The 20,777-nt window shown below is 46.3% G+C and overlaps 1 protein-coding gene across 3 annotated transcripts in view; it reads left to right on the top strand.

Moving 5' to 3' along the window:
- ddc (dopa decarboxylase) overlaps positions 1–20,777 on the top strand; it is a 310,860-nt gene that overhangs the window by 233,278 nt on the left and 56,805 nt on the right. For all 3 annotated transcript variants that reach the window (XM_072508857.1, XM_072508858.1, XM_072508856.1), the window contains one exon: positions 7,063–7,161. In XM_072508857.1, the coding sequence (XP_072364958.1) occupies positions 7,063–7,161 (99 nt within the window). The remainder of the gene's footprint in view (positions 1–7,062; positions 7,162–20,777) is intronic.

The raw sequence follows: 20,777 nt of genomic DNA, 5'->3' as shown, positions 1-20,777 counted from the left end.
TTTGTAGTTACCCTTATTTAATTGTAATATCGTTACATCTGATTGCAGCTTCTCCCTGTCAAACTACAGGGTAAATTCTATCATATTGTGGTCACTGCTCCCTAAGGGTTCCTTCACCTTAAGTTCTCTAATCAAGTCTGCCTCATTACACATCACCAAATCCAGAATTGCCTGTTCCCTAGTCGGCTCTGTCACAAGCTGCTCCAAAAAAACATCTCTTAGACATTCCACAAATTCCATTTCTTGGGATCCACTACCAACCTGATTTTCCCAGTCCATCTGGCATATTGAAGTCCCCCATGATTATTGTAATATTGCCTTTTTTTTCTTGCCTTTTCTATCTCCTGATTTATTTTCTGCCCCACATCCTGACTACTGCTAGGGGGCCTGTACATAACTCCCATCAGGGTCTTTTTACCTTTGCGATTCCTCAACTCTACCCACAGAAATTCTATGCCTTCTGATCCTATATCGCTCCTTGCTATCGATTTAACTTCATTCCTTACTAACAATGCAACCCCGCCCTCTTTGCCCGTCTGCCTGTCCTTTCGATAGGACATATATACTTGGATATTTAGATCCCAGCCCTGATCCCCTTGCAGCCATGTCTCTGTGATGCCCACAACATCGTACCAGCCAAAATTATCCGTGACCAAATAGTGTTTGGGATATCGAATGATACGCTCCGTGAAAGATTGTTACAGGATGAAGACCTGAAATTAGAAAATGGTATCAAGATCTGCCATGCAAGTGAGTTGGCTGCACAGCAGATCAGTATGTTCAGCTTAAAACATGTTGGCGCAAATCTTGAAGAAGACGCTGGCATCATTAGCACTGTGATGCAGCCGAAATAGAAACATTGTCTCAATGCGGGTAGCCATTTTGAGCGCATTGTGACGCAGTCAAAATAGAAACATGGTCTCAGTATGGGTGGCCATTTTGGGCGGCTGACTGGATCCGTCATTTTGTGCCAGAAATTCGGCATAAGACATTTGCCACAACGATGAGCTGCACTTGGAAAGGTCAGTTACAAGTATGGCAGAACAAGTCATTTTGCAAGGTGTCCAACATTTGATCCTTACATCCAACATTTGATCAAACAGAACCAATGAGTGTAGATAAGGAAATATTGACAACGTGGTTGCTCTGAGCATGATCTCGACGGGGGACACGAATAGTTCGACGAGCCAAAGCGGAAAGTTTTTTCTCAAAATGTGCAGCCACAGTGAAGACAATTCCGCTGATGGTTAATGGTACACCGATCAAATGTAAGCTCGATACGAGAGCGGGGGCCAATCTGATCACTTTGTCAGCGCTGAAACGACTGAAAATCTTGCCGAAAATGGTCCCAAGAGCAGTACTCCTGAAGGACTATAACGGTCATCAGATCACAGCATTAGGAGCATGTGAGCTCAACGTTCCTGTCAAGGACAGAACGTGCATGATAACATTCTCCATAGTGGAGACAGAGCACGAATCGCTCATTGGAGTGGAGGCGTGTGAAGAGCTTGGGCTCGTCAAGCGGGTGTACATTGCAGAAAGCATGGCACCCTGCCGAGATATATCCGCTGAACCTATCAAGAAGGACTATCCGGAGGTATTTCAAGGCTTTGGCACTCTGCCTTTTATATATTGCATCCAGTTGAAGGCGAATCGGCCAGTCATGCACGGGCCGAGACGCATGCCTGCTCCGCTGAAGGACAAACTGAAGGCTGAGTTGCACAGAACATGACTGCTCTAGCAGTCATCAGGCGCATAGAGGAACCCACTGACTGGGTTAACTCCATGGTGTGTGTTAAAAAGAGGAATAGTGACCTGAGGATATGTAATAGACCCCATGGATCTCAACTTGAACATCAAAAGGGAGCACTACCCTCTCCCGTAGGGAAGAAATAGTGTGCGAGATGGCTGGAGCTCCATGTTTCAGCAAGTTGGACGCGTCACAAGGCTTCTGCCAGCTCAAGCTGGACAAAGTAAGCACAAGGCTGTGTACGTTTAACACACCCTTCAGGCGCTTCTGCTTCCGGAGAATGTCGCTTGTCATAAATTCGGCGTCTGAAATTTCCTATCATGCCATGGAGCACGTAGTGGAAGGGTTACCAGGCTGTCCATGTTTATGTCAATAATATAATCTGGGGGTCCACACATGAGGAGCATGATGGAAGACTTCTTAGAGTCCGACAACGGGTAAAAAAAAATGATCTCGAGTTCAATAAAACAAAATGACAAATCAGGGTTGTTCCATCACCTTTTTAGGGGACAGGCTCTCGGCAAAAGGTGTGCAGCTGCATGATGAAAAGATTAAGGCCATTCTAACGATGCCACGAACCACAGAAAAAAAAGGCGTCTTATGCATACCAGCAGTGATCAACTTTGTGGGCAAGTTTATTCGCAACCTGGCCTCCAAAACTTCCCAGCTGTGAGAATCGCTAAAAAAGGACGTAGTGTTTCAATGGTCTCCCAAACACGAGCATGAGTGGCAAGCACAGTGTATCTCGCTACCGACAGCACCAGTCCTCACCTTATTTGACCCGGCAAAAAAGGCAAAGATTTTGACTGATGTGTCCCAGGATGACCTTGGAGCACTATTACTGCAGCAGGGTGCAGACGACAGCCGGCAGCAGTGGCATACGTGTCCAGAGCGATGTCCGAAACAGAGCGCAGGTATGCGCAGATTGAAAAAGAACACCTTGGTTAGTTACGGGTTGAGAAAAATGCCATGATTATGTGTACGGGCTGCCGATGTTTCTGATGGAGGCTGACCACAGTCACTTGTTTCCATTGTGCAAAAGAATTTGTGCCAAATGTCCCGAGAATACGACGCCTAATGATGAAGCTCCAGAGCAATGACTTTGATCTCATCTATACACCAGGCAAGTACCTTACAATCGCTGACATGCTTTCCCGAGCCACGGCATCAAAGGGGTACGCCTGGTTAATGAGGATGTGCAACTACATGTCAATCTCGTCACTACGTCGCTTCCAGTCTCCGATGAGAAGTCGCGCCTAATAAAGGCAGAAACAGCAAGGAAGCAGTCCTGCAAATGGTATTTAAATTTCTCCGAGCGGGATGGCAGAAGAGTTCCTCCTCGGGGTACTACAATGTTCAGTCAGAATTGAGTGAGGTGAATGGCTTTCTTCTGCGACAGCACAGGATGGTGATTCTGCATACCAGCATACCATGAGGCCGCTCATGCTTAAGAAGCTCCATAAAAGGCACCTGGGCATAGAGAAGAGCAAGCGCAGGGCTAGGAATAAAATCTTTTGGCCAGGCATCACCCAAGATGTTGCAGGCATGGTCGACCACTGTGACACATTTCATAAATTCCGCTGCAAGCAAAGCAAAGAGCTGATGCAAGTGGGTGACATTATCAAAGTCCGTGGCAGAAAGTGGGCATGGATCAGTTCCACTTCAATGGGAGAGACTACCTAGCAATTAATGACTACTTCTTGAACTATCTGGAGGTTGTACAGTTGGCGAACTCGACTGCTTGGTGTGTCATACTACATGCCAAAGCGATTTCTGCCCGGCATGGTATATAAAGTATTGTTATGTCGGACAATGGACCTTGTTTCAAAAATCATGAATGGACTGAATTTGCCCGTCACTATGATTTTAAACACCTCTAATCCTCTATATTCCCAATCGAACGGGAAGGCGGAAAAGGGTGTGCATATCGTAAAACAGCTGCTAAAGAAGGCCATTGATAGCCGTGAAGGCATTTATTTTGCTCTTCTTAGCTATTGTTTGGCACAACTTGTCAATGGACTATCGCCGGCACAGCTGCTCATGAACAGACAGCTGCGTACACCCTGCCTTCCATGGCAACTCCCCCTGTAGATCAACAACTGGAGTGGAAATCGCTTTTTCAAAAGAGGAGGCAGAAAGAGGTCTATGATAGATCCACAGGGAAGCTACAGCTACTGCTTCCAGGTGATACCGTCAGACTCGAGGATGCCAATGGCAATGGATGGTCAAACCTTGCAAAGGTTTTGCAACAGGCAGGTCCAGTCGTTTCTGGTGCTTACTGACGATGATTTAGTCTTGTGAAGGAATCGAAGAGTACAATTGAAAGTGCAACGGCCTTTCGTGCTGAGTCCAGCAGAAGAGCTAGTGCGTAATCGCCAAATTGAAGCGGGCACAGACCACCCAACAGAACCAGTGATCAGAAAAGCATCCACGACAGTGAATGCGGAATGAGCAGGAACACCAGCAACAAATGAAGGTGGTACACAATTGCCGATTCAGCCATCACTCAGGAGATCAACCAGATTTTGTCGCAAGCCTCACAGACTGAACTTGTAATAAACTGTGTACAGTATATGTTTTAAGTTATCATGCATAGCCGGTCTTTTAAAGTACAGTCACATTGGTAAATATTAATGCCTCCAAAGGAAGGGGATGTGGTGATATGCATGTACACAAAAATGTATATAGTTGAATAAATGTATGTAGTTGTATATCTGTGCACATAGCAATCAGTATGACCTCCGACCATCAGGTGGCACACCAGACAGACATGGCAAGTGTTTCTGTCTGTTTCTGTGTCTAGTTTTCCCTGGAACAGGTCACCAGCCTATCACCAGAGGCTATAGCTTGAGGGGCACCACTCTGCATCAATCATGGATGACCAGGAGGCCCTCCTGTTCCTACCGGCTGCCATGGAGTTATCGGGAGAATTTACTGGTTGATAATCAATCTGTTTGACTACTTAATGAGCATAACTCCCATGGGCATCAAATCCTGGAGTGGGACTCAAACCCAGAGGATCTGGCTTAGAGACAGGGATGATACCCACTAGGCCACAACATTTCCCTCACTATGTCATACAGTGCAGTGTCTAAAATCCGAGTTGTCCAAAACCAGATATTTTTAGAATGTTCCATGCATCAATTTTAATTGAGAAAAATTAAAGAACACTAAACTGGACAAGTTGGATAGTGTAGCACCTGACTAGTTATTCCCTTCGGCGCTTGCATGCCAGTCTAGTCCCACTGTCTGAGTAATCCTTGACCCCAACTGCACCAGCTTCACCCAAAGTGCCGATGTCTCGAATCATCTGACCAAAATCCGGCGCAATCTGAAATCTGGCACGGCCTTTATCTTGAGGTTGCAAGTTGTGAGATACTGTACTTGTGTCAACCAAATCCGGACAACCCACTTTTCATGTCACTTCTTTGACCTTCTTGGCAGTTTTGACAATCCACCCATCCAATCGGCAGGGGACTTTACACAGCAATGGCATTTACCTGCTTTCTTGGCACGAGTGCATCACTGGCTTCCCAAGTCAGTGATATAAACAGAAATAAAGCATTTGAGAGCTTTGAAAGGCCTTCAAAAGGACCAGTGACTGCCGAAGCTCTGCTCGATGTTCCAGTGCCTCCCTCTGCATCTACACCTGTGAGCTGAGTGACGGACACTGCCAAAGGCTCATCAGCTGACTGGGGCTGAGCATGTGACTGGTCTCCAGCAACCCTCTTGAGTTCCAGAGATTTGGCCTGTTCCAGCCTCTGATTATTTGGGGGTCATGTCTGTGAGATGTTCCCCAGAAAGTGACCCTGATTCTATCCTGGAGCTGCACCCCACCGAGGTGTGTCTCTGCAGTAGTGGAGGGTATGGGTGTATGCTTTGATAGTTCTTCCTGAGCCCCTTCATTCGCAGATATGCTCCGGTGCTCAGAGAGCTGCTTGGCTGGTAGCTGGCCATGGTCTATCTGAAAAAGACAGAAGGACAGTTTTATCGGATGAGCTGAAGTGAATTCGGTGTACATGGCACTCAATGTGAATTGCAGGATTTGATGAAGTGGTGTAGCTGCGTTCAATACCAGGTTGTGAGAGTTTAAACTCTGTGTTAGCACATGAGCGATCTCAATCGTTGCCCGCAAGCTCTGCAGCAGCCTCCTCGAACTCACTGAGGGTGATGATTTCTGCCGTCCCTCCCCGGCTGGATTCGCTCGCACTTGTGTGCAAGTTTGGTTTGTATTGGGGCAAAAGAAAGAGATGTGATGAGAGGGGAAGGAGCAGAGATTGAATGAAATACATGTCCCCTATGCGACATGTGTCTGACCCAGAAGGGACAAAGATCAAAGCTCAAGCAACAAGGCAGATATTGTGAAAGTCTTGTTGAAAGAGTAAGTGCAGCTATCTGTCACCTGTAAGATCTGTGAAGAGAGTAACTGTTTGAGTACCTGATGCCATGTTGAGAGATGACTTACCCTGGTGGAATGGATGAGATCATTCATCCACTTCTTTCGCTGTATGGTGCTTCGCGGATGGGTGACCGACACGCTGACCTCCTGTGCAACGGCCTCCCTGGCCGGAAGGGTGAGGTTGGTGTGCTTCTTTCTGGGGTACAGAAATGCCCCCAAGGGTCATGGTAGTGAAAGCTGGTGCTGCCTCCTCCTTGAGGCTGCTAGCCTTTATCTTGGGGCTCCCTGACATATTGGAAAGTCCGAAGACAGGTGGACTGGAGAGAGTGATATGAGTGTGTTTAAATATGGCACCAGGATCTTCAAAGCCTCCAATTGATGGCGGGCAGATGAATCAGCTGACGGCGCCAGGTGATGCAGAGGGGATTCCTCTGAGATTCCAAGCGCAGAATCTGATGGTGGTTTTGGCCAGCGGGAAAGGTGCTGCCAAAGCAGCCAGCCATTGCATTTTGTCTCAAAAGCTGAGAATTCTGCATCACTTATGAACTGTAGTTTTCTGGGGCCTGGGCTGCTCAATGCATATTTAGGATGTAACTATGCCAGAACTTAGACCACTTCACAGGAAAATTAATTTCCCAAGAAACATATTTGCTGATGAGCGCCGCAGCTTTGTAAAGTAACAACAGTGCAATGTATCAAGGAAATTCAGGGCTGGATATAGAGCTTAGTGAGTATGAATTAATTCTCTCCATTCAATGTTCAGCCTTCACCTTGAGTATGAGCTCAAATTACGTACTCCAGCATTAAGGACAAATCAATAATAGTTATCCGTCCTACAAATTGCTCAATTTGATTCAGGATATGCGACAGAAGTCACCAAGCAGCTATTTTAACTAACACTCTTTACATATAGCACTGGCAGATTCCCCTCGGACGTAGATTCCGCTCTCTGAAAATGTGGTTTGTGTTCAGAATGTTTGGAATAAAAGGACTTCAAGAACATATCCGTAAGGTAGGTTACCAAAAATGATATATGCAGGTATATAAAAAGTGTCTGCAAAGTATACTGAAAATCTGTGTCACATTATATCTCTGTGTACAATACTTTGATCAAAACAGCAGTAATCCTTCCCATTCTGTCTCATACAACCACTAATTGAGAGTGGTAATAAACAAAGAAGTTCGATACCTAGTATATAATGGAAATATATTATATATTACAATAGCTTAAAAGTAGTTGCAGTTCTAACAATAGTGTGAGAAATCCAATAGGCTTTCTATTTCAACATATAGAGAAGAATGATGATGCATGTTTTCAGAAAGGCTTAACATAGGAACAGGATAAGGCCATTCAGCCCATTGAAACTGCTCTATCATTCAATACGATAATCGCTGATCGTACACTTCAATGCCTTTCTCCCACACTATCCCTGTATCCCTTTATGTCATTGGTATTCAGAAAACTGTCAACCTCTGCTTTAAACATACTATATCACTGAGTTTCCACTGCTCTTTGGGATAGAGAATGTCAAAGATTCACAGCCCTCTGAGCAAAAGTAATTCTCACCTTCATTCAAAATCCTTAAGGGGGAGGGGAAGCAGCCACAAGTCGTGGTACACATCGGTACCAACGACATAGGTAGGAAAAGGGACGGGGATGTAAAACAGGAATTCAGGGAGCTAAGGTGGAAACTGAGAGCCAGGACAGACCGTGTTGTCATCTATGGTTTGTTGCCAGTGCCACGTGTGATCGAGGTGAGGAACAGGGAGAGAGTGCAGTTAAACGCGTGGCTACAGGGATGGTGAAGGAGGCAGGGTTTCAGTTATTTGGATAATTGGAGCACATTCTGGGGAAGGTGGGACCTGTACAAACAGGACGGGTTACACCTGAACCAGAGGGGCACCAATATCCTGGGAGGGAAATTTGCTACAGCTCTTTGGGGGGGTTTAAACTAATTTGGCTGGGGGATGGGAAACTGATTTGTAGTCCAGGAGATAACGTTGCTGGAGTTCAGGAAGTTGATTGTAATGCAGTACTGAGGAAGGTACCAAGGTCACAAGAGTGGACCTGCAGGCATGAAGGTGGTTTGAAGTGTGTCGACTTCAATGCAAGGAGCATCAGGATTAAGGTTGGTGAGCTTGAAGCATGGATTGGTACCTGGAACTACGATGTTGTGGCTATTATGGAGACGTGGATGGAACAGGGGCAGGAATGGTTGTTGGAGGTTCCGGGGTTTAGATGTTTCAGTAAGATTAGGGAAGGTGGTAAAAGAGGTGGAGGAGTAGCATTGTTAAACAAGGATAGTATAATGGCTGCAGAAAGGCAGTTTGAGGAGGATCTGTCTACTGAGGTAGTGTGGGCTGAAGTTAGAAATAGGAAAGGAGCGGTCACTTTGTTAGGAGTTTTCTATATGCCCCCAAACAATAACAGAGATGTGGAGGAAAAGATTGCAATGCAGATTTTGGATAGGTGCGGTAGTCACAGGGTAGTTGTCATGGGTGACTTTAACTTTCCAAATATTGATTGGAATCACTATAATTTGAATAGTTTGGATGGGGCTGTCTTTATCCAGTGTGTGCAGGAGGGGTTCCTCACACAATATGTGGATAGACCGACAAGACGCGGGGCCACATTGGATTTGGTACTGGGTAATGAACCGGGCCAAGTGTTAGATTTGGTTGTGGGAGAGCACTTTGGAGGTAGTGTTATGGGCCAGGGTTTAGAGAACCCCAAAGTGTATCATGGAGTTCTCCTGACCCACAACTTTTAATGGATTGTGGTATGGGGAGCACACGGCCCACTCGACAGGTGTGTCACAGCAGAAATGGAAAAATATTTTTTAAAGCAAAACAATGCTTATTCTATGAACTCAAGTTAACCTTTTCAAAACAAACAGTAAACATCTTAGCAACCATTAGTTCAAATACAAGCCCCAAAGAATACAACACTAAGTAATCCTTAATAACTTCTCAAACAACATCCAGAAGACAAAAGAAACACCTTTTAACAGAAGCACATTAGGTTTACATTCACTATTGAAAATATTTATAATTCTGAATTCACCAAATGATCAAGAGATAGTCTTTTCATGGCAGAGAGATCAACGGTACACCTGCTCTGCCTCACTTCAGCTCCAACACTGAAAACGAAACTAAAACACCCCCTGCAGCAAAACAGCCTAAAACAAAAGTAAAAAGCTGACAGACAGCCCAGCTCCACCCACACTCTGACATCACTGCAGTAGTAAACACCCATTTCTTAAAGGTACACTCACTACAGATATTTATATACAAACCCATTTATAAACACCCAATCCTTCAAGGTACTCTCACGTGACAATAGTGACCACAATTCGGTGACTTTCACAATAGCAATGGAGAGGGATAGGAACATACGGCAGGGCAAGATTTATAACTGGGGGGAAGGGTAATTACGATGCGATTAGGCAAGAAATGGGGAGCATAAGTTGGAAACAGAAACTGTCAGGGATAGGCACAATTGAGATGTGGAGCTTGTTCAAGGAGTAAATACTGTGTGTCCTTGATATGTATGTCCCTGTCAGGCAGGGAGGAAATGGTCGAGTGAGGGAACCATGGTTTACAAAAGAGGTTGAAAATCTTGTCAAGAGGAAGAAGGGGGCTTATGTCAAGATGAGAAAACAAGGTTCAGTTAGGACACTTGAGGGATACATGACAGCTAGGAAGGAGCTCAAGAAAGGGCTTAGGAGAGCTAGGAGGCAGCATGAGAAGTCCTTGGGGGGTAGGATCAAGGAAAACCCCAAGGCTTTTTACACTTATGTGAGGAATAAAAGAATGATCAAGGTGAAGTTAGGGCCGGTCAAGGACAGTAGTGGGAACGTGTGCATGGAGTCTGAAGATATAGGAAAGGCCCTAAATGAATACTTTTCTTCAGTGTTCACAAAGCAGAGGGGTCCCGTTGTTGAGGAGGATAGTGCGATACAGGCTGGTAGGTTGGAGGAGGTAGATATTCGGAAGGAAGATGTGTTAGAAATTTTGGGAAGCCTGAGGACAGATAAGTCCCCTGGGCCTGATGGGATATATCCTAGGATTCTTTGGGAGGCGAGGGATGAGATTGCAGAGCCTTTGGCTTTGATTTTTCTGTCCTCACTGTCTACAGGAATAGTGCCAGAAGACAGGAGAGAGGCGAATGTTGTCCCCTTGTTCAAGAAAGGGAATAGGTATAACCCTGGGAATTATAGGCCGGTTAGTCTCACTTCGGTCATCGATAAATTATTGGAAAGGCTCCTGAGGGATAGGATTTATGATCATTTGGAAAGATACAGTTTAATCCAGAATAGTCAGCACGGATTTGTGAGGGGTACGTCGTGCCTCACAAGTTTGATTGTATTCTTTGAGGAGGTAACTAAGTACATAGATGAAGGTAGAGCAGTTGATATCGTATACATGGATTTTAGTAAGGCGTTTGATAAGGTGCCCCATTGAAGAAAGTAAGGAGGCATGGCATAGAGGGAAATGTGGCCGATTGGATCAGTAACTGGCTATCACATAGATGACAGAGGATGGTGAGATGGTGAATTTTCATCCTGGAGCCCAGTCACCAGCGGTGTACCACAGGGGTCAGTGCTGGGTCCTCTGCTATTTGTGATTTTGATCAATGACTTGGATGATGGAGTTGAAGGTTGGGTTAGTAAATTTGCTGATGACACCAAGATTGGTGGAGTAGTGGATAATGTGGAGGGCTGTTGTAGGCTGCAAAGAGACATTGATAGGATGCAGAGCTGGGCTGAAATGTGCAGATGGAGCTTAACCCTGTGTGAGGTGATTCATTTTGGTAGGACAAATTTGAATGTGGATTACAGTGTTAACGGCAGGGTTCTGAAGAATGTGGAGGAGCAGAGAGATCTCAGAGCTCATGTCCATAGATCTCTGAAAGTTGCCACCCAAGTGGATAGAGCCGTGAAGAAAGCTTATAGTGTGTTAGCATTTATTAACAGGGGGATTGAGTTTAAGAGCCATGGGGTTCTGCTGCAACTGTACAAAACCTTGGTTATACCACATTTGGAGTATTGTGTACAGTTCTGGTCACCTCATTATAGGAAGGATGTGGAAGCATTGGAAAGGGTGCAAAGGTGAGTTACCATGATGCTGCCTGGATTGGAGGGTAGGTCTTATGAGGAAAGGTTGAGGGAGCTAGGGCTTTTCTCATTGGAGCGAAGGAGGATGAGAGGTGACTTAATTGAGGTGTATAAGATGATGTGAGGGATAGATAGAGTGGACGTTCAGCGATCTTTTCCTCGGCTGGATGTAGCTGTTACAAGAGGGCTTAACTACAAGGCTCATGATGGAAGATATAGGAGGGATGTCAGAGGTAGGTTCTTTAGTCAGAGAGTGGTTGGGGCGTGGAATGCATTCCCAGCTATGGTAGTGGAGTCGGACACTTTAGGAACTTTCAAGCACTTAATTGGATAGGCATATGGAGTGCACTAGAATGATTGGGAGTAGGTTGATTTGATCTTAGTTTCAGACTAATTGGGCACAACCTCGTGGGCCGAAGAGCCTGTACTGTGCTGTACAGTTCTATGTTCTATCTTATCCCCTGGTTTTAGACTCCCCAACAAATAAACATCTTCCCGGCATCTACCCTGTCTATCCCTTTAAATGTTTTGTAGGTTTCAGTGAGATTACCTCTCATACTTTGAAATTCTAGAAAATGTAGGCCTAGTTTTCCCAATCTCTCTTAATAGGACAGTCCCGCCATCCCGGGAACAGGGCACAAAAGACCAGCACCAGCCTTTTTCAAAGCTGATGTTGCAGATGAGTACTACCTTTGCTTTGTAAGATGCTGGTAATATTAATGACTCCTTTCATCCATCCTTTTGTGAAGATTGAATGAAAGGTTGACAGCAATTGGCTATGTTATGTTTGTTCCTTACTATGAATAGGCAACACTTGGACATTGTCCAGCTTATCATACTCTATTCAGCTCCAATTTCAGCTGTACTGAAATTATTCTAATAAAATGTCGTGACCTGGAAAAACTTCTTTCCGGATGTTGCCGAATCTGCTGAGTATTTCCAAAAATATTTGCTTTTAAATTGCTCAGCTGGGGATGATGGAAGGAGCAGGCAAGTTCTAGAATACAGATCATCAGCCCTTCAACCAGGATGTTGTCAGAGTCAAACCTTTATTCCATTCAGTGTTCTTTATGAATGGTATGTGGAGTGAACCACATTGACAGGATAGTAACATCTATTGTGGTGTGGACTTTGGGAAGAGCTGAAATGGGGTCATCTACTGGGAATATTTGGATGAAGCCATTTACACACATTTCAGTATTCTCTTCTACACTCGTAAGTTGGATTTTTCCATTGTTAAAGATGGACATGGAGTTTCTTCCTCCACTGATGTGGATCTGATTGTCTGCCACCACACTTCAACTAGAGCCCAGAGCGATGCTGTGATTGGTTGGTTGTAGGACCACTAAACTCCATCTACAATCTGTTGCTTTTGTTGCTTTTTTTCTTTATCCTTTCCTGGGATCTGGGTGTCGTTGGCTATGCCAGCATTGCTGCCCATCCCTATTTACTCTTGAACTGAGTGGCTTGTTGGGCCACTTCAGTAAAGGCGGCAGAGAGGTTTCTTGGAAAAGTCAACTCGGTCACCTCAATTGTAATGTGGGTAATCATAGAACCTCTCCAGTGACAAACAGGAAGAAGGTCACGTCAACTCAGTCATCTCGACTGTACGGTACGGTAGCCGAAGAACTGATGTCGAAGAACTGGTGTCAAGGAGCGGTTTAGCCCGAAACACTACATTGTGTTTCCGTCCCTCCCTCTTTCTCTAAACAAAAAAAAAGGCACCGTGAGGAGGACAAGCAAGGGTAAAGAAGGATATCACGGGCAGCAGGTAGGGGTGACTGGTAAGTAGTTTTTATTTTTATGTTCTATTTTCTTTTCTTATTCTCTCTTGGCTTTGTTGTAAAGTTAACTTCAGGGTTAAGTCATGGCAGGAGATCCTAGACTCCTGTGCGATGTGGGAATTCAGGGACCCTTCCGGTGTCCCTGACTCCTTCACGTGGAGGAAGTGTGTCCAACTACAGCCCCTGTCAGACCGCTTGACGGCTCTGGAGCTGCAGGTGGATTTACTTTGGAGCGTCCGTGATGCTGAGGAAATCGTGGATAGCACATTCAATAAGTTGGTCACACCGTAGATAGAAATTACTGAGGAAGATAGGGATTGGGTGACCACCAGACAGAGGAAGATCAGGAAGGCAGTGCGAGTGTCCCCTCCAAAACAGACATACCGTTTTGGATACTGTTGGGGAGATAGCTCACCAGGGGAAAGTGGCAGCAGCCAGCTTCATGGCACTGTGGCTGGTTCTACTGCATTGGAGGGCAGGAAAAATAGTGGCAGAGCTATATCAGTAGGGGATTCAATTGTAAGGGGAATAGATAGGCATTTCTGCGCCCGGAAATGAGACTCCACAAAGGTTTGTTGTCTCCCCGATGCAAGGGCCAAGATTGTCTCTGAGCAGCTGCAGGACATTCTGGAGGGGGAGGGTGAACAGCCAGCTGTTGTGGTCCATATAGGTACCAATGATATAGGTAAAAACTGGGATGCGGTCCTACAAGCTGAATTTAGGGAATTAGGAGTTAAACTAAAAAGTAGGTTCTCAGGATTGCTACCAGTGCCACATGCTAGTCAGAGTAGGAATGGCAGGATCGCTGAGATGAATACGTGGCTTGAGGGATGGTGCAAGAGGGAGGGATTCATATTCCTGGGATATTGTAACCGGTTCTGGGGAGGTGGGACCAATACAAGCTGGACGGTCTGCACCTGGGTAGCACTGGAACCAATGTCCTCAGGGGAGTGTTTTCTAGTGCTGTTGGGGAGGGTTTAAACTAATATGGCAGGGGGTGTGGAAACCGATGCAGGAAGTCGGAAGGAAATAAGGTGGGGACAGAAACAAAAGGCAGTAAAGAGAAAAGTGGAAAGCAGAGAAACCAAAGACAAAAATCAAAAAGGGCCACATCACATCATAATTCTAAAAGAGCAATACATGTAAAAAAAAAAACAAGCCTGAAGGCTCTGTGTCTTAATGTGAGGAGCATTTGTAACAAGGCTGATGAATTAACTGTGCTGACAATCATTAATGGATATGATGTAATTGGGATCATGGAGACCTGGCTCCAGGGTGACCAAAGATGGGAACTCAACATTTGGGGGTATTCAATATTCAGGAAAGATATAAGGAAAGGGAGGTGGGATAGCATTGCTGGTTAAAGAGGAAATCAACTCAATAATAAGGAAGGACATTAGCTTGGACGATATGGAATCTGTATGGGTGGAGCTGCGGGATACTAAAGGGCAAAAACCGTGAGTGGGAGTTGTGTACAGACTACCAAACAGTAGGTGTGTGGTTAGGGATGGCATCAAACAGGTCATGAGAGATGCGTGCAGTAAGGGTACAGCAGTTATTATGGATGACTTCAATCTGCATATTAATTGGGCTAATCAAACTTGTAGCAATGCTATGAAGGAGGATTTCCTGAAATGTATAAGGGATGGTTTCCTTGACCAATATGTCAAGGAACCAACTAGAGAGCAGGTCATCCTAGACTGGGTATTGTGCAACGAGAGAGAATTAATTAGCAATATTCTGGTGCATGAGCTTTTAGGGAAGAGTGACCATAGTATCGTAGCGTTCTTCATTAAGATGGAGCATGACACAGTTAAGTCTGAGACTAGGGTCCTGAACTTAAAGAAAGCTAACTTTTATGGTATGAGACGTGCATTCGCTGGAAAAGGCTGGCAAAGGATACTTAAGGGGTTGACAGTGGATAGGCAATGGCAGACACTTAAAGAACATGTGGATGAATTTCAATAATTGTTCATCCCTGTCCGGCACAAGAGGAGGACGTGAAAATTACTCAACCATGGCTAACAAGGGAAATCAGGGATAGTGTTAAAGCCAAAGAGGAGGCATATAAAAAGCAGCAAGCCTGAGAACTGGGAGAAATTTAAAATTCAGCAGAGGAGGAATAAGGGTTTAATTCGGAAGCGGAAAATAGTGAGCTTGCAGAAAACATAAAAGCTTGACTGCAAAGGTTCCTCTGGATATGTGAAGAGAAAAAGACTGGTGAAGACAAATGTAGGTTCCCTTCAGTAGAATCAGGTTGTTTCCAGCAGAGGACAGTACAGCGGAGCTTCTGATTGGTGTTGCAAGGGAAATTTGCATACCTCCGTCGTGGTCACCCTAACTTGAAGGTGTACCTGAGCTAAAGACCCTAGCTGTTCGAGTGAAGACAAGCATCCAGCAGAGGGCAGTAGAGCGGAGCTGCTGATTGGTGTTGCAAGGGAAATTTGCATACCTCCGTCGTGGCCACCCTAACTTGAAGGTGTACCTGAGCTAAAGACCCTAGCTGTTCGAGTGAAGACAAGCATCCAGCAGAGGGCAGTAGAGCGGAGCTGCTGATTGGTGTTGCAAGGGAAATTTGCATACCTCCGTCGTGGTCACCCTAATTTGAAGGTAGTTTGTGGAGGAGCTGTTGGCAAGTGACACTTAAACCTGAAACACTTCTTCAGTGTTTCCCTCCCTACCCCCTCCTCTAGCCCCCAAAAAAAACAACTGCTGTAAAGATCAAGAGGAAGGCTCGAGGTCAGGAAGAAGTTGAACCGTGACGCCACAGCCTGCAGGTAAGGGATTGGCTGGTGACTGGTAAGTAGTTTTTCTTTTATATTCCCTCAGGTGTTATCGTGCAGGGCGCAGAGGTTGCTGAGTGAGTGCTTGCTGAGAAGGGGAGTGAATTAACAGGTAAGCTCTTTCTTTCTTTTTCTTTTTTTATCTAGGGGGATGGCAGGGAAGGTAGTGCAATGTTCCTCCTGCAGAATGTTTGAGGTGAGGGACGCCAACAGTGTCCCTGCTGATTTCATCTGTGGGAAGTGCACCCATCTCCAGCTCCTCAGAAACCGCGTTAGGGAGCTGGAGCTGGATGAACTTCGGATCATTCGGGAGGCAGAGGTGGTCATAGATAGAAGCTTCAGGGATGTAGTTACTCCGAAGAATAAAGATAGATGGGTGACGGTGAGAAGGGCTGGGAGGAAGCAGTCAGTACAGGGATTCCCTGTGGTCGTCCCCCTTTGTAACAGTATACCGCTTTGGATACTGTTGCGGGGGGGGGGGGGGGGGGGGGACTTACCAGGGGTAAGCCATGGGGTGCAGGTCTCTGGCACAGAGTCTGTCCCTGTTGCTCAGAAGGGAAGGGGGGGAGAGGAGTAGAGCATTAATCATTGGAGACTCCATAGTTAGGGGGATAGATAGGAGATTTTGTGGGAACGAGAGAGTCTCGCGGTTGGTGTGTTGCCTCCCAGGTGCCAGGGTGCGTGATGTCTCGGATCATGTTTTCGGGATCCTTAAGGGGAAGGGGGAGCAGCCCCAAGTCGTGGTCCACATAGGTACCAACGACATAGGTAGGAAAAGGGATAGGGATGTAAGGCATGAATTCAGGGAGCTAGGGTGGAAACTTAGATCTAGGACAAACAGAGTTATTATCTCTGGGTTCTTACCCATGTCGCGTGATAGCGAGATACGGAATAGGGAAAGAGAGGAGTCGGTGGGACCTCTACAAACGGAATGGTCTACACCTGGACCAGAGGGGTACCAATATCCTGGGGGGGGGGAAATTTGCTAATGCTCTTTGGGAGGGTTTAAACTAGTTCAGCAGGGGCTTGGGAACCTGAATTGTAGCTCCAGTATACAGGAGGTTGAGAGTAGTGAGGTCATGAGTAAGGTTTTACAGTTGCAGGAGTGTACCGGCAGGCAGGAAGGTGGTTTAAAGTGTGTCTTCTTCAATGCCAGGAGCATCCGGAATAAGGTGGGTGAACTTGCGGCATGGGTTGGTACCTGGGACTTCGATGTTGTGGCCATTTGGGAGACATGGATAGAGCAGGGACAGGAATAGTTGTTGCAGGTGCCGGGGTTTAGATATTTCAGTAAGCTCAGGGAAGGTGGTAAAAGAAAGTGGTAAAAGAGGGCGAGGTGTGGCATTGTTAGTCAAGAACAGTATTACGGTGGCAGAAAGGACGTTTGATGAGGATTCGTCAATTGAGGTAGTATGGGCTGAGGTTAGAAACAGGAAAGGAGAGGTCACGCTGTTAGGGGTTTTCTATAGGCCTCCGGAAAGTTCCAGAGATATAGAGGAAAGGATTGCAAAGATGATTCTGGATAGGAGCGAAAGCAACAGGGTAGTTGTTATGGGGGACTTTAACTTTCCAAATATTGACTGGAAACGCTATAGTTCGAGTACTTTAGATGGGTCCATTTTTGTCCAATGTGTGCAGGAGGGTTTCCTGACACAGTATGTAGATAGGCCAACGAGAGGCGAGGCTCTCGTTTGGAGGTAGGTGAGCACTTTGGTGATAGTGACCACAATTTGGTTACATTTACGTTAGCGATGGAAAGGGATAGGTATATACCGCAGGGCAAGAGTTATATCTGGGGGAAAGGCAATTATGATGCGATAAGGCAAGACTTAGGATGCATCGGATGGAGAGGAAAACTGCAGGGGATGGGCACAATGGAAATGTGGAGCTTGTTCAAGGAACAGCTACTGCGTGTCCTTGATAAGTATGTGCCTGTCAGGCAGGGAGGAAATGGTCGAGCAAGGGAACCGTGGTTTACTAAGGCAGTCAAAACACTTGTCGAGAGGAAGAAGGAGGCTTATGTAAAGATGAGACATGAAGGTTCAGTAAGGGTGCTCGAGAGTTACAAGTTAGCTAGGAAGGACCTAAAGAGAGAGCTAAGAAGAGCCAGGGGGGGACATGAGAAGTCTTTGGCAGGTAGGACCAAGGATAATCCTAAAGCTTTCTATAGATAGGTCAGGAATAAAAGAATGACTAGGGTAAGAGTAGGGCCAGTCAAGGATAGTAGTGGGAAGTTGTGCTTGGAGTCCGAGGAGATAGGAGAGGTGCTGAATGAATATTTTTCGTCAGTATTCACACAGGTAAAAGACAATGTTGTCGAGGAGAATACAGAGATTCAGGCTACTAGACTGGAAGGGCTTGAGGTTCATAAGGAGGAGGTGTTAACAATTCTGGAAAGGGTGAAAATATATAAGTCCCCTGGGCCGGATGGGATTTATCCTAGGATTCTTTGGGAAGCTGGGGAGGAGATTGCTGAGCCTTTGGCTTTGATCGTTAAGTCATCTTTGTCAACAGGAATAGTGCCAGAAGACTGGAGGGTAGCAAATGTTGTCCCCTTGTTCAAGAAGGGGAGTAGAGACAACCCCAGTAACTATAGACCAGTGAGCCTTACTTCTGTGTGGGCAAAATCTTGGAAAGGTTTATAAGAGATAGGGTGTATAATCATCTGGAAAGGAATTATTTGATTAGACATAGTCAACACGGTTTCGTGAAGGGTAGGTCGTGCCTCACAAACCTTATTGAGTCCTTTGAGAAGGTGACCAAACAGGTGGATGAGGGTAAAGCAGTTGATGTCGTGTATATGGATTTCAGTAAAGCGTTTGATAAGGTTCCCCACGGTAGGCTACTGCAGAAAATACAGAAGCATGGGATTCAGGGAGATTTAGCAGTTTGGATCAGAAATTGGCTAGCTGGAAGAAGACAAAGGGTGGTGGTTGATGGGAAGTGTTCAGACTGGAGTCCAGTTACTAGTGGTGTACCAGAAGGATCTGTTTTTGGGCCACTGCTGTTTGTCATTTTTATAAATGACCTGGAGGAGGGCGTAGAAGGATGGGTGAGTAAATTTGCAGATGACACTAAAGTCGGTGGAGTTGTGGACAGTACGGAAGGATGTTACAAGTTACAGAGGGACATAGATAAGCTGTAGCGCTGGGCTGAGAGGTGGCAAATGGAGTTTAATGCAGAAAAGTGTGAGGTGATTCATTTTGGAAGGAATAACAGGAAGACAGAGTACTGGGCTAATGGTAAGATTCTTGGCAGTGTGGATGAGCAGAGAGATCTCGGTGTCCATGTACACAGATCCCTGAAAGTTGTCACTCAGGTTGAGAGGGTTGTTAAGAAGGCGTACGGTGTCTTAGCTTTTATTGATAGAGAGATTGAGTTTCGGAGCCATGAGGTCATGTTGCAGCTGTGCAAAACTCTGGTGCGGCCGCATTTAGAGTATTGCGTGCAATTCTGGTCGCCGCATTATAGGAAGGATGTGGAAGCATTGGAAAGGGTGCAGAGGAGATTCACCAGAATGTTGCCTGGTATTGAGGGAAGATCTTATGAGGAAAGGCTGAGGGACTTGAGGCTGTTTTCGTTAGAGAGAAGAAGGTTAAGAGGTGACTTAATTGAGGCATAAAAGATGATCAGAGGATTGGATAGGGTGGACAGTGAGAGCCTTTTTCCTCGGATGGTGATGTCTAGCACGAAGGGACATAGCTTTAAATTGAGGGGAGATAGATATAAGACAGATGTCAGAGGTAGGTTCTTTACTCCGAGAGTAGTAAGGGTGTGGAATGCCCTGCCTGCAACAGTAGTGGACTCGCCAACACTAAGTGTATTCAAATGGTCATTGGATAGACATATGGACGATAAGGGAATAGTGTAAATGGGCTTTAGAGTGGTTTCACAGGTCGGCGCAACATCGAGGGCTGAACGGCCTTTACTGCGCTGTAATGTTCTATGTTCAAATTCATAATGGACAACAAAGAGATGGCAGACCATTTAAACAATTACTTTGGGTCTGTCTTCACTAAAGGGGGCACAAATAACCTTGCGGAAATACTCGGGGACAGAGAGTGTAGCATGAAGGAGGAACTGAAGAAAATCCTTATTAGTAGGGGAATTGTATCGGGAAAATTGATGGGATTAAAACTCGATAAATTAGCCGGGCCTGATGGTCTGCATCCTAGAGTACTGAAGAAAGTGGCCCTAGAAATGGTGGATGCATTGGTGATCATTTTCCAGCATTCGATAGACTCTGAAAGAGTTCCAATGGATTGGAGGGTAGCTAATGTTACCCCACTTTTTAAAAAAAGGAGGGAGAGAAAACGGGGGGTGGGATTCTCTGATCTAAGTGTTGACGCCATCGTAAATGCTGTCGCGTTTTATGATGGCGCCAACAGGCCCCTAGGAGCAGCAATCCTGCACCGCACAGGGGGCCAATATGGCACTGGAGAGCCTCACACTGCTCCACCGGCGTCAGAATGAGCGCCGCGGGTCCGCACATGAGGGCAACAGCCGGCGCGAGCTCGTGCATGCGCGCTACGGCCGGCGCGAGTTTGTGCATACGCGCTAGTTGCTTTCTCCGCGCCGGCCCCAGCGCAACATGGAGGAGAGCTACAGGGACCCGGCGCGGAGGGACATAGGCTCCCACCAGGATAAGCCCAACCGCCGATCGGTAGGCCCCGATCGCAGGCCAGGCCACCCCGGGGCCGGATCCTCTCTCCTCCCCACCAGGCTGTCCCCCGCAACATGAACGCCGAGGTCCCGCCGGGTTTGACCACACGTGAATGGCGCCGGCGAGACTTGGCCTAACCCGGCGGGCACTCGGCCCATCGTGCATGGAGAATCGGCCGGGGGGGGGGGGGCCGCGTAAAGCGTCCGCTGCCGCAATGGCGCCAATGGTCACCGGAGAATTGTCGGGGCAGCGTTGTGTGAATCGCGCCCCCCCCCCCCGGC

The sequence above is a fragment of the Scyliorhinus torazame genome, chromosome 6 (assembly GCF_047496885.1).
Source record: "Scyliorhinus torazame isolate Kashiwa2021f chromosome 6, sScyTor2.1, whole genome shotgun sequence".
NCBI lineage: Eukaryota > Metazoa > Chordata > Chondrichthyes > Carcharhiniformes > Scyliorhinidae > Scyliorhinus > Scyliorhinus torazame.
The sequence above is the reverse complement of the archived record's forward strand: the minus strand, read 5'-3'. Positions and strand labels throughout refer to the sequence as shown.